At 38.9% G+C, this 14,832-nt stretch overlaps 1 protein-coding gene across 5 annotated transcripts in view; it reads right to left on the reverse strand.

Moving 5' to 3' along the window:
* The window catches only part of LOC114648704 (metabotropic glutamate receptor 1-like), a 384,098-nt gene extending 369,983 nt beyond the window's left edge, over window positions 1–14,115 (reverse strand). Inside the window, exons 1-2 of one of the 5 annotated variants that reach the window (XM_028797884.2) lie at window positions 14,000–14,115; window positions 11,862–12,636 (exon numbers count right to left, since the gene is read on the reverse strand). In XM_028797884.2, the coding sequence (XP_028653717.1) occupies window positions 11,862–12,555 (694 nt within the window). In that variant the 5' untranslated portion in view covers window positions 12,556–12,636; window positions 14,000–14,115. Of the gene's footprint in view, window positions 1–11,861; window positions 12,681–13,713; window positions 13,879–13,999 lie in introns of those variants that run through there. The other 4 variants (XM_051925288.1, XM_028797885.2, XM_051925287.1 and 1 more) reach the window with 4 other exon arrangements.
* Between the last annotated feature and the right edge of the window lie 717 nt (window positions 14,116–14,832).

Genomic DNA, 14,832 nt, shown 5'->3' on the forward strand with positions numbered 1-14,832 from the left:
AGAAAATACGAACACATAACTCCAGTTCTTAAATCCTTACACTGGCTCCCGGTTAAGTTTAGGGCAGATTTCAAAATCCTTCTTTTAACATATAAAGCATTAAATGGTCGAGGTCCGGCTTACTTGTCTGAACTTATCATGACTTACAAACCAGAGCGCACATTAAGATCTCAAGATGCCGGTCTGCTTATGATTCCAAGGATTAATAAAATAACAGTGGGAGGTCGAGCTTTTAGTTACAGGGCCCCTAAACTGTGGAATGGTCTGCCTGCTACTATAAGAGATGCCCCTTCGGTCTCAGCTTTTAAATCCCGGCTGAAGACTCACTACTTCAGTTTAGCATATCCTGACTAGAGCTGCTGATTAACTGTACAGACTGCATCTCTGTTGTTAGACATTAGCACTTAAACATAAGTAACATGACAGTTATAATTATATACTAACCCTCACTTATTCTGTTTTTCTTCTCGGTACTCAAATGTGGCACTTGGTGCCATGGCCCACCTGCCAAGTTGTTTTGCCTGCCTAAGGAAAAGTCATTCCAGATGGAGGATTGCAGGAATTGTGGGAGAGAGGGGTCCTTTCATCGGATTGGCTGGCCCAGCACTGTTTCAGCTGTGGAATGGCCAAATGGGGGAGGCAGCTTGAAGGATGAGGTCTCCAGGACTCTATACAAATCCAAATCTTATTATGGGATATATCATCTACTGTTAAATTCTGCTCTGTACTTCTAAAATTTATATTTTTTATTTCTTACTATATTGAGAAATTGTTCTGTTCTGTGTACTGTACTGTATTGTATTGACCCCCTTCTTTTGACACCCACTGCACGCCCAATCTACCTGGAAAGGGGTCTCTCTTTGAACTTCCTTTCCCAAGGTTTCTTCCATTTTTCCCTACTAGGTTTTTTTGGGAGTTTTTCCTTGTCTTCTTAGAGAGTCAAGGCTGGGGGGCTGTCAAGAGGCAGGGCCTGTTAAAGCCCATTGCGGCACTTCCTGTGTGATTTTGGGCTATACAAAAATAAACTGTATTGTATTGTATATATAACCTAGCATCCTTTTAACCTTCTTAATGTCTTCTTCACACCATCTAAGTGTTGGTAGTGATGAGACCACTACAACTCCTAGATCCTACATCTCTTAGCTGTATTGTCACATTTAAGACCTCCAACTGTGAATTCAAATCTTACATTTTTACTTCCTACGTGTAATACCTCACACTTTCTTATATTAAATTGAATCTGCCACAAATCTGCCCACAAATACATTCCTTTCAGATCCCTGTGCAATGATTTTGCTGATTGTAGATTATCTGCCTTTCCACATAATTCGGTATCATCTGCAAACTTAACTGGCTTGTTGCTTATATTCTTATCCAGATCATTTATGTTCATTAAAAGGAGCAATGGACACTTTATTATCATTACCTAGTTCTTACAAAGTCTCCTTTACCATAGTCTCATAGATCCAGATATATAATAGATACATTTGGAGACAATAATGAGTGAATTTGACTTAAAGTGGGTGGGAAAAATTAAACATTTCACCAAGTTCGAAATTTATAAACGAATTCAATGCCTCATGTAGGTGGAGCTTAGATTTGGGGCATTGATTTAAACAGCAAAGAGTAATGGTGCACCTGCTAGCCTGGTTTAACAGATAGCAGGTCTTTGGTCATCACGAATAAACTTCTATGAATAAAAAGTCTCCTAAAAATATCTCTGGTAAACACATAAATGTGTTTTGTGTGTGCGGAGAACACTTCCCATGTGTTGAAACAACCATAACTTGTTGCAAAGGAATAACCTTTCTATAAAAACAAAATTATACTTTGGTATTCAAAGACATCGCTGAGCTATTGACAAAAGTGAACTGCTGCAGGATGTATGAGGTGTCTGTTGTTGTCAGTTACAACAATACTATGACAAAACTGCCACAGTCAATGTGAGGTTGAAAGAAATGGCAGCTGCATCCATGAAAAGATGAACTATATAATATGCATTCAAACTAAACTGTGAAAGGAGGTGGAGAGAACTTCAGTTATTAAAGATGAGCAACACTTCTTTTCAGTACTCAGTAGTAAATGTGCTAAATGACACTGATACCACTCCAGCAAATCATAAACGAAGGTGCACAGTACCTAACATCTAACTGCTTCTCTACACAAATAACTAAAGTAAATTTGCATTACTGCCTAATTGGAAAAGTCAAACATGCTATACCTGTCACAGCACATTAACATCTATATATATAAATTCCAACATCTGTCTGTCTGTCCACTTTCACGAGAGAACTACTTAACAGATTTAGATCGGGTTTTTTTCTATAATTTGCTTGCACATTCCAGTTGATTTTGCGACTTCTTTCATTGCATTATGTATCATAGTTCGCTTGCGGTACCAATTTATATGTGCGAATCTGAGAGACATGCAACGTGCTGAGGGGAGGGGGGCGGGACCCTCCTCACTCACATGCCAGCCTCGGGGCGTATCTCGCATCCACTTAGCTAGCAAATGAGAGAACTACTTAATGGATTTAGATCCGATTTTTTTCGATATTTTGTTTGAACATTCTGGTTGATTTTGCGACTTCTGTCATCGTGCTGAGAATCATAGTTCACTTGCAGCAGCGATATACTTGCACTAATCCAAGACAGAGGCTGTGGGCAGAGGGGAGGAGGAAACGTGACATCAGGAGTAGGGAGCCGAGCAGGGCCCTCCTCACTGTCCTGTTTCACTACTACGTGGGCGTAGCCACGGAGGACAGCTAGTATACTATGTATACACCAAGCAGCTACAGCAATAAAAAACACCTTCTTAATATTGGGTTAATCTCCCTCGTGCTGCCAAAACAGCTCTGATCCATCAAGGCATGGACTCCACAAGACCTCTAAAGGTGTCCTGTAGTGTCTGGCTCCAAGACATTAGCAGCAGATCGTTTATGTCCTGTAATTTGCAGGTGGGGGCTTCATAGATCAGACTTGTTTTTCCAGCACATCCCACAGATATTTGATTGGACTGAGATATATGGAAGTCAGCAACTTGAACTTTTTGTCATCTGCCTCAATCCATTCCAGTATACATTTCTGCAGGGTGGCACAAAACATTATCATGCTGAAAGGGGCCGCTGCCATTAGGAAATACTGTTGCCACGAACGAGTGTACGTGGTCTACAACAATCTTTAGGTAGGTGGTGTGGATGCTAGAGGGCACTGTTGCTCCTCAAACCCAACAGACATACACTGAGGATTTCTATTTTCTGTTTATTTCATTTGGGAAATTCACCAGTTATAGATTCCCGGGCAACACCGGGTACTAATGTAAACAATATAGTACATAGTTATTCTTTTTCTCTTTCTTCCTCCTCTGCTCCTTCCAGGAAGCTTTGTCCACTATCCACCCAACTCTGGCTCATCCCTGTGAGGTCATTCTGGTCCTTTATATATTGTCCATCCCAGAAGTGCTTCTGCTTTTCCATCCACATGACCTGTCAGCATGTCCGGGTCAAGTGGATGACATATTAGTCACCCCGGAAGTACCTCTGGGCTTCCGGTCACATGACCTGCCAGTACTTCTGGATTAGGTGAGAACCTTATCTCCCATTGTCCTACCACAGTGTCCCCTGGTGGCACCCACGGTACCCAACAGGGCTGAGATACAGAACTCCATGTCCCACGGTGCCCTTCGGGAATCTGGGGGACCGCTACACTCCAGGGAAGCTGCCATCTAACATCTTGGGGAAGGCAGTGCCTTAAAGAAGCTGCCTTCACCCATCCCTTCATATTTAGGGCATCCCAGCCGGGTTAGGCTGCCGGCCGTCCTTTACAGTGGTAATGCCAAAAATAACATCCACATGAATGCCAGGACCCAAGGTTTCCCAAAAGAACATTGCCCAGTGCATCACACTGCCTCTGCCAGCTTGCCTTCTTCCCATAATGAATTTGCTGCTATCTATTCCCTATGTAAATGATGCACACACACCTAGCCATTCACATGATCTAAAAGAAAATGTGATCTATCAGACCAGGCCACCTTTTTCCATTGCTCCACGGTCCAGGTCCTCATCTCACGTCCCTACTATAGGTGTTTTTGGCAGTGGACGTGGGTCAGCATGGGCACTCTAACTGGTCTTGTTGCTATGCAGCCCCACACGCAGCAAGCTGCAATGCACTGTGTAATCTGAAACCTTTCTCTCATGGCCAAGAGCAATTTGTGCTACAGTAGCTCTTCTGTGGGATCAGACCAGATGGGCTTTCCTTCACTCCCGACATGCATCAAAGAGCCTTGGGCACCCAGGTTTCTTTTGCTGTTTCACCAGTTGTTTTTCCTTGGATCACTTTTAGTACTATTAACTACTGCATATTGGGAAGATCCTACAAGAGATCATTTTGGAGATGCTGTGACCCATTTGTCTAACTCTCACAATTTGGCCCTCGTCAAAGTGACCATGCAGTGACACAAAATACAGTACAGAAATTAATCATTAAGCTTCAGGTAATGAGTTCTTGAATTGATAACAGCATTAATTTTACCTTTCTGTTTTCTCTCAAGGTCATGTGTTCTATTCAATTTCTTTTTCTCTCTCCCGATCTTTCCATACTTATTTTAAGTAGTTATCTAATAAATGAGGAGAAATAGGAAACTGCAACCCCAGATGTTTAAGGTGCATGGATAAGTGGAAACTGGAGGTGTATTTTTAGGAAGAAACCCTGTGGGCTAGGCCTTTTCAGTGGCCACTATCTACGACGCACTTTTTAAAGAGTTGTCCCAAGACATGTTTTCTCATTCGAGAATGACATCTGGCCAAAGGAGACGACTCTCACTATAACCCTCTGTTTCCCATCTTTAAAGACAATTTTGTTCCCATTTACACATATCACGTTGAATTCACCTCTTCTAGTTTAATGATTAATATATTTCTGGTATAATCATTTATATTATTGTAGCTTCATGATAAAGTTTTTGCCTAATAAAGTGTATATTAAATGGCATAATTCAGCCATCCGTCCACTTAATCCAGTAAGGGTCATATGCTAATTAAAGGCAGAAACCCTCCCTGGACAGTAAAAAGGCATGGCACTTTGTAATTAAATTTCAAAGTACAGTTGAAAAAAAAAACACCACAAACACATTTTGTTTAAAAATAAAATTCACCAACAGACAATCTTCAAAAAATGTTGAGATTTTTCTTGCTTCATATAAAAGAGAGGAGAGGAAAGAAGGAAGTGAAATAACTTTTCAAGGTCAAGGAGAAATTCAGTGGCTGAGCTTGAATTTCAATGAGGAGCCAATGAAAAGGCATGAGGCATTCTCCTTTAATTACAAACTTTAGTGCGTAGCCTTTGTTCTTACCGCTGAATAGATTGACTCTGAGAAAATAATAGTGACATAATGCGGCTCTCTCCTTACAATTTATTGTTTGAAATTTGCTACAGCGATGCGAGTGAGACAACACACAGTCTGGAAATATTTGTTTTTGACCCTGGCTATACCATGGTGTTTATTAGTGATATTGTATGAAATGAAATAATTGAAACAGAAGCAGGGAAATGGCATTGTTCATTTGTCAAAAATAGATAAAACACAAATAAAAACATCTTGGCGTGCCTGACAGTGTAATAAGGAAGATTTTAAGACATGTGGAGAGTAACACATTGTCTTCAGAGAGCTTTACTGCTGCACCAACCCAAAACAACTGCTAACTGACCTAGTTTAGAGACAAGGGTTTAAAAACAAGTGCCAGAAATGCTTATTCTATACAGTGAGGATGATAATAGTAAATAAGCAGAGATACTCATATAATCTCACACTCGTGCATGTGTTATATAAGGATTTAAAAAGAAAACATGACAAGTGAGTGGGTGTCCTTCAGTCCATAGAGATCATTAGATGAAAGTAAAGCTAAGTTGTCCCAATATCTCATATAGAGATTTTAAGGCGAAAAAGGGGAAAGTGCACTGAGCAGCTGCAGTGAATGGAGCACTCAATTCCCAATTCCCTGATCAAGGTTTAAGTACAAGTACACAACTAGCCATTTCTTGAACATTTTCTTTCCGAAGATTATGTGTTGCAACTGCAAATAACGGCCTCAAGTAGGAATACTTCTAGCTGTATTTCCCCACTTCATTTTAATTATATTGTTTTATCTCTCAGAACATTGTGACTTGTAAAGATGGCATGGTGTCACAGTAGTTAGCACTGTTACTTCATGGATCCAGGGTTTTAGTTTTTGTTTCCTTTCTAGTGCTGTCCTATGAAGAGTTTGACCATTTTCCCTATGTCTTCAGGGGTTCTTCTCCAGCTCTTGTCCCACATTTCTAAAAGATGTGTTGTCTGGTGATTCTAAATTGGCCTTCTGTGAGTGTGTACGTGAACGGGCACTGGGACCCAACTTAGGGTCAGTATCTAACATTGTCACAATAAGCACTGACCCCCATAGTTATAAACTGAAGAATGTTATGCTATGTTGTTATTAGTAAGTTGTGGCACATGAGTAGTCTGGATTGGTGAAATTCACCAGTGTTTATAGTAACCATGTTCATCTAATATGTTTCTGGAAAATCAACCCACAGTTGAACTTACAGAACATTTTTTCCCCACAGCATCCCATGATGCTTTGCAAGATGAGCATAACATCATAGAGCTGCAGCGACCATTTGCAGAACTTTCAGACCTGCCTACCATTAAGATATTTGCGGAGCTGCTTCAGGCATGCGTGATGTCACCATGTGATCAGAACTCCAGTCTTCCTCACTGCATGTTGTGGACCACAAGGGGGCACCAGAGAACCTCAAGTCCTAGACACAACCACACAGACACCCATTTAAAAAGATGATTTATTTTCACAACTGCCTTCTACAAAGGTTCCAGTAGTGCAATAAACATAAATCTGTTCACATTATCTCTTTTCTTTTCTCTTCCTTTGTCCACTTCCACCAGACTCTGTCTCACTTGGATGAGGTTGAACAGTTTATTATATCATGCACCTGGGAGCCATTCTGGTGCCAGGGCAAAGCCCAATGGAATTACTTCTGAGTTCTAACAGAAGTCCCATAAACTGGGCATGACAGATCCCTGTTGCACACCCTGGCAGCCCCCACTGAACCTAACTGCCTGCTCCAGAGGGTATGCCTTGTGGGTATCTGCACAGGTACAATTGCCCAGGGAAGCTGCCTGCTATTGTGTGGGGGAAACCTGTAGTCCTGCCATGTTGGCCTTCCATTATACTGTCCTCCAGCCGGGTATTGTTCCTGAGTCCAACCCAGCTAAGACACCAGTGTACTCATTCTTGTATTGGCTTCTTCTTCTGCCTGTCTTTTGGTCAAGATAGGATGATCTTTGCTCTGTTTCTTGTGGTAGCATAGGACTGGCCTCCCGTTTAATTAAGGGACCATGCACCACCCTGGCAGGGACGCCCACCCATGCATGTCATTCAATTTAAACAAAATAAACTTGCAGTAATTTTCATTTGAAGTGTACATTAGCTAACTATAATGAAAATATTAATAGTATTGCCACTGGGCATATAACTCTGAAATCAGTTGGTGCTGTGTTCTAATTTCATTTCTCTTCCTGCTCTCTGCAGACTGGATGATTGACAGCTGTAACATCTCTGATGTCACTTCTGGTGTTTGTTCTCCTGGACCCGCCTTTTCCTGCCAAAAGGACATATGACTGGAAGTTCGACCGTTCTGAAAACAGTTCACTGTGGAACTCTTGTCTGAAAAGACATTGGTGGTGCCTCAACTCTTTATCATGGTCTTTCTAATCTCTTACAATGTTTACAAGGCATTTCTGTCTTCTTCATCTGCACAAAGATCAGAAACCAAAAATATGTGCAGCTGCATCCAGTGCCACAAATTCAAACAATGAAACGAGCCAATCTAATGCCTCTGCTTTGTTGCACAGCTAATGTGTGCTCAAAGACTAGAACTCTGAGCGTAAAGATATATTTTTTTACTTGTGAGTTGTAAGCTTGTGGCCATTTATTTGTGGTTATCATTCCATTTGCTTTTTTGTTATTTGAGACACGGTGGTGTAGTGGTTAGCACTGCTACCTCACAGTTCAGATCACATTTTGTCCACAATAATCAGTCCAACATAGTTGGCAGACATTTTCCTTGTCCTTAAAAAATTGCACCATTATAGTTCAGTTTCTCCATCCCATTGACTTCAATGCATTTTGCAAAGTTCATGAAACATTTCCATAATTTCATCAAACTCACTGCACACTGAACTCTTCAGGGTTCACTCATCACTACTCATTAGTGTGTAAACATTTTCTTATTATCATATGTATAACAGATGGTCATTTTCCAAGAGGAATAATTCTAGACTGCAGCTCCTCTATTACTCTTAATAGTAAAAAAAAAAAATAACTACCAGAAGATCCACCCATCTTCGTCTTCTCTAAAGCACCTAATCCTGTTTCCGACTGTATCAGCTATAAAGCATGAACATAGACCATCACAGGGCACATTCACACACACCCTTACATCAAGCCAACTTAGAATCACGTTTAACTTAACACGTTGTTGGCATATGGAGTGAAAGATGGAGTACCCAGAGAATACCCATGGAAACATGGGGAGAACACGGATATTCTACTGGTATCAACCAGGCTGAAGCAGTAGTGTTATTCACTGTATCACTGTGCTATCTGTTATATTCTGGAAAAACAAGAGAGGGAATACAACTAAAAGAGTGAAACATTACTCATATTTACCACATAAAGAGTACAAATCTGACCATAATGCAAGGCATCATACATATGTTTATTATCAATAACCAAATACAGTTCTTATGAGTCAGTGAGTGTGGGTGTGTAGGCAAGTGTGCCCCATCCAGAGCTGCCAGACTCCCACCCTGTGGCTCTGGATAAGTGGGCTCAGAACATGAAAATATTTCATTTTCCTGCTGCGGGGTTTGTGTTTATATGATCCCTATGATGGACTAGTGTGACGTATATCAGCTCATTGCTTCCAGAAAAGGCCCTTATTTCTAGCAATTCAAGATTAAATTGTACATAATAAATCGCATAGTAGCATAGTGGTGGGGCTGCTGTTCCACAGACCAAGGATCCTGGATTGCACTTGGCTGTTGTCTGTGTGGAGTTTACACATTCTCTTCACATCTGCGTGGTTTTCTTCTGGTTCTCTACTTGCCTTCCCATATACGTAGGTCATAATCAGTGAATTTTACCAGTTCCAGTGGGTTGTGTAGGTGAGTGGGCTCTGCAATGTGTATTCTGCCTTGTATTCAGTACTGCTGGGACTGAATAAAGCAAATTTGAGAATAATAAATTTTGCTCTGTAAAGTACTGACACTCCGACAGTGTTTGTTCCTGCTTTATGCTGCTAGGATAGGCCTTGTCACCCTTCTACCCTGACTGGGATTAAGTAGATTAAAAATGAATGCTTGAATGTACACAATAAGCAAGCTATGCACACTTTAGTTCAAACTATTCTTTTATGTGTGTTATTACCTGACTTGCATTATTAAAGATTTTTGAATGATTTGTATTATTAATGATTTGGGAATTGGGGCCTATCTTGCAAGAATCGGGTATACGGCCTAGATTGGATTTCATTTAGTTCAAACTATTAGGACACCATTCAGTTCATGATTTTTATTTTGATTATAATTCAAGTGGTGAATTTGTTTTTAACTAATGAGTAATATGGAACCAGTTATTAAGTAAGGATAGTCTAGCGGTGCAGTGGGTAGTATGCACTGCTAAGGAAACTGCATTAAGATTGCAGCCCATTTTCTATCTGTGTCAAGTTTGCACAATCTCTATTTGTCTGTGTAGTTTAATGCTCCAGGTACTCAGTGGCTCACTACCCTTTCCAAAGAAGCATGTGTTATGCTTGACTGGTGATTCTAAATTGGTTGGCTGGCTCCTGTCTTGTGCCTAGTGCTGCCAGAATAGACTGAAAGAATATTCCTTTGACCCTGAACTAGATAAGATGATTTTCAAATATTATGCTATCATGTTATTTTATGTCAGTGGTGTGAGTTTAAAGACTTTACACCTGAGTAATAAAGCCATCCATCCATCCAGACCCAATCCATGCAATTCATGGTCACGGAGTATTGAATTGGTCTGTTTCAGGGGTTCCCAGTTCAGGTTGGCTGCAGGTTTTCATTCCAACTAGTTTCAAATTAATGATTCAGTCTTACTCCTAAATGATCTAATTGTTTAGTTAGTCTTTTTTTCCCTCTCATTTGCATTCAGAAATATGTACAAACAAAATTCAGAAATGTATGGGTTTTTTTTTTCGCCATTTCTCTAAATGTTAACTTTCTTTTATCACATTCTCTTTATTCACCTTTTCTTGTGGATTTGACTCCCTTAACTGTATAAATACTGACAATTAGTACTGAGCAGTACAGACAAGGGTGCAAATGACACTGAATACTAAAGAAAGCAACTACAGCAGTGTAAAATTCACTTGTGAAAAAAATCATTTAGAAAAGGCTTCCATGACCAGAACATAAAAAGAGCAAAAACTTAAAAAGCAAGAGAAAGATCAGTAATTAATGTCACACACACAAATGCTAGCCACATTCCCCTAAAAATTAATAAATCTATTTTGCAGTTTCTGGATTGACATACAAAAAAGTATAACCTAGGTAATAACAGCTTGTTTAATAATGGCAGGAGTCCAGTCAAAAACAGAATGTAGTTGGGTTGAACACCTCCGGTTAAGGTGGTCCACAAGACTGACCTTGAGTTAAGCTTTTTTTACTTATTAGCACACAAATGAAAATAACACTGAAACAGCATCGCTGCTTTAACATTCAGTGTCATTTGCACCAGGGTCCGCACTGCTCAGCACTAATTGTCAGTATCTGAATACAATTTAAGAAGCAAACTCCGCAGAAATAGGAAGAATTGATATAAAATTGGTAAAGGAAGGTTACGTTAAGTGTTGAAAACTTTGACAAAGACAACACGTTTCTGAATTTCTTCTAAATGCAAAAATCAAACTAGAGCACTTTTCTAATTTAGGATAAGGAATTAGAAAAACTGCCACCTAAATGATTAGACTGAGGAGACATGAGTGACCCACTGATTTGTGAAACTGGCTGGGATGAAAGCCTGTAGCCATACTTGTACACCAGAATGGAACTTGAAAACCCCTGGTCGATTTGTTCATTAAAGCTTGGGTTAAAAATCAGTAGTCAGAGTTCTTAATTGAATATGTTAGCAGACTCTCCTACCACAGACATAGAATAGAATAGTCTGCAATTATAATAGCATATTGATTAATATAAATAACACTAATCTAAAAAATACTTTAATCCAAAGTGAAAGATTTTCATAAAGCATAGCACACTTAACATAGGTGTTTAAAATAATTGTGTACATTATGCCACCATTTTTATACTAAGTATCTACTGTGATATGCCAAAACATACATAAAAGTTAGAAACATTTGTTAAGAACTCTCTGAAAAATCACCAAAAGCTGCCTAAATTACTAAATGTTTATATTAGGTTCTGTGTATAATTTCATTACTGTATTTCATTAAAATACATACAATATATATTTAAGCAATTCAAATGCAAATTTACAATTGATTTTAGTAACTTTTGCCATTTAGCAGCAAACAACTGTCTAAAGAAAGAAAGAAAGAAAGATGCACATTTTATGTCTTCCTATTTGAATTCCTTAAAGCTATCAGGGTCTTTTGATTTATATTCTCTTATTTCCAAAAGCAAAAACAATAATTTGAATTAAGCGTCTTTAGTACAAATCACTGATGGTGTATTCACATTTATAACTTAATGAAAAAAACTCCTTAGTGAAGAATGGAAACCTTTAAACTAAGATTTTGTGATTAAACTGTAGTCTTACCCTCAGTGTGTACTGCAGATACATAGGTCCAGTTGTATCTCTTGACAATATCCAGCATTGCCCGTGCCTGGAGTGTGTCAGAAGGTACCACCCTTAAAAAGTATTTAAAGAGGGTTTTGTCACTAAGATCAATGCTTGTAGCGGAATAAGCAATCTGAGGAATATTAAAAAGTTGGAGAAGATTTTGCACTTGTATGGCCACTGAACTTGATCCCGGCCCAATAACTCCTGCAATGGGTTTCCTTGTTCTTATAGGAATGTAGGAAGTCATCCCATCAAGGCACCATTTTGAACCATCCTTGTCATCTCTGATGGAAATTAATGAATCTCTTATGAACTCAATACTCTGTTCTAGGGCCACAGAAGAATGCCAACAAGAGTCCCTTATCTCACAACCCAGAGAAATGTTAGGAAGAAGGTTTTGGTCTGAATTGATCCTGTCCAATGTATGAAACATGGCCTCGACCCTCTGGATGCCATATTGCTCCCTGACCTCTCCACATTTTCTCTCTGGGACTTTGTCGGCAGGAGGCTGATGATGGACTGAGAAAAGAGCACCGATAATTATGTCTCCATCCATTCTGGCAACAGATCTCTGTGAAGAACCCATCGTCACCAGTGACCTTTCATTCAAGATACTATGGAGGACAACTGTTCGAAAGAATATGGTCAGGAAAATTGCAACCCAATTCATTTTGGAGTCAGGTACTATCCAGTGTGTCTCTGTGATCCCGCAAGAGTAATCATATTGTATGCTTCTTCTTATATGAAAGGACTGGAAAATAAAATAAAATTTCAGAAAGCAGACCTGTGAAATAACTCTTCAAGAGTTACATTTTCATTGCTCTTAACATACGTCCACGCATTTTCTAAGCTATCTGCTAAGGGAATGTAAAACATGTACTATGATTTTATCTTTCACTCTCCTTTTCTCTCTTTATATAGGTAAATTCAAATATTAGATATTTCTATCTATAGTAACGGTTTAAACCATTTATAGATAGATAGATAGATAGATAGATAGATAGATAGATAGATAGATAGATAGATAGATAGATAGATAGATAGATAGATAGATAGTGATTTATATGACAATACAATACAGAGGTACAGAGGCATTAATATTAAATACAGTATATATTTTATAAGGTGGATTTGTGAATTTTAACTACCTATAGTTGTTCTGCAAGAAAATATGGGCATTTTAGCTACGCCAATTATCTGTGAATTACGAAAGTACGAAGCGGAATTATAAATGTTAAAAACAAGGGACGCGTTTCTACATTGCTGTCCAGGGTACTGAAAACAAGACACGGCTTTATTGAACTTCACCTCTTTCATAAATGCATGAGACTGTAATAAAATTAAAGAAGCACAATTTAAGAGTAATCTTCATAGAGATTAGCAAAGAGTAAAGTTACATTGTACATTTGTACAGTGCATATTTCCCACATATCGTATGAAACATTTCTTAACATATATCGGTTTCTAAGCGCCTTAACTAAGGATAGAGCTTTATTGATAAACATTTCTTTGGAGCTAAAGGCTATGAATCATTGACGCACGCTCTCGGAATAAATTATTATTTTCCGTGTGCTGTATTATGACATATACAATATAAATTAAGGAACTGATTGAGCTCAGATCGCAGCAGCAGTTAACATTTTGCCTGTAACAGTAACTTGCTAGATTTCTAGTAAAAGTAACACCTTTCTCGTGCCGAAACGACGGTCACCTCTTCTAAGACCACAATGAAATAATGCGCTGTAATTTTACCTTCTAATAGTTAATGAAAGCATTTTATAGTGACAAGGGGACGCCCTTAGACCGATAACTTATGGGTTTTATTTACCTTCCTTTGAATGCAGATAAGTAAATGCAGTCTTGCGGTTAATGGTTTTCAAAAGCGCCTTCATTTAGTAACTCTGCGTGCGGGAACAGAGCATATCTTGTTAAACGCTCACCCTCAAAGACCGCGCAAAGGCAATATGTTTTACGAGACGAATCGCTTTCAAAGGCATGGCTTGGTAGCGGCGTGCGTGTGCAAGCATCTGTATGTGCACGTACAATGAATGAAATGAATGAAACAAAAGCATGACAAAAAGCTTGAAAATGAACGTGACAACAATCTGACATACCAGAAATCGGGAAAGAATGTGTTGCTCTTCTTCTTTTCTTCTCCCATCAAACAGTCTTTGGCACTTTGGCTAAGATATGTGCATCCTTGTTGCTCCACAGCACCACGAGTTTTTTTTTTCTTTTTTTTTCTGAACGCTAGTGCCCTCTCTCCTTCCTATTAATTTACTACAACACAAAAGCAGGTCACTGAAGCTGCGGTGTTCGGAAATCTCATAGGACAGTAACAGATATATTTGGAAATTGATTTCTTACTTTCTTACTTGCCTTTTATTCTTACTTACCGATAGATAGATAGATAGATAGATAGATAGATAGATAGATAGATAGATAGATAGATAGATAGATAGATAGATAGATAGATAGATAGATAGATAGATAGATAGATAGATAGATAGATAGATTCTTTCATTTACCCATAGTAAAATTATTTCTGTATTGAAAAGCAGGCAGCATTTATTAGCAAAATCTTTTCATTTTTCAAAGCAGGAAGACATGTACTGTAGACAATGGTGAAAAGAACAAAACTCCTGAAGCCACATTTGGGAATGGTAGGGGATCATTTACTTTTTGTGCTGAATGAAAACCCTAGAGGACGGGTTAAGAAACTTGTCCTATTGATACTAAGCAATGGGGTCACCTCCAATAAAGGATGTCAGTTGATACTGTGATAACGACACTTTTACTGTGCTAATCCTATTAAGGGTCACTATGACAGATAAGATGGACTGATCAGGTTACCCCATCTTTAGTATCTCTTCCATCTGATCCTGAGGAATTCCCTAATGATTCCAAAACATTTTAGAGATATACTCCTTCCATTATGTCTTGACTC

Source organism: Erpetoichthys calabaricus, chromosome 3 (assembly GCF_900747795.2).
Source record: "Erpetoichthys calabaricus chromosome 3, fErpCal1.3, whole genome shotgun sequence".
In the NCBI taxonomy this organism is placed as follows: domain Eukaryota; kingdom Metazoa; phylum Chordata; class Cladistia; order Polypteriformes; family Polypteridae; genus Erpetoichthys; species Erpetoichthys calabaricus.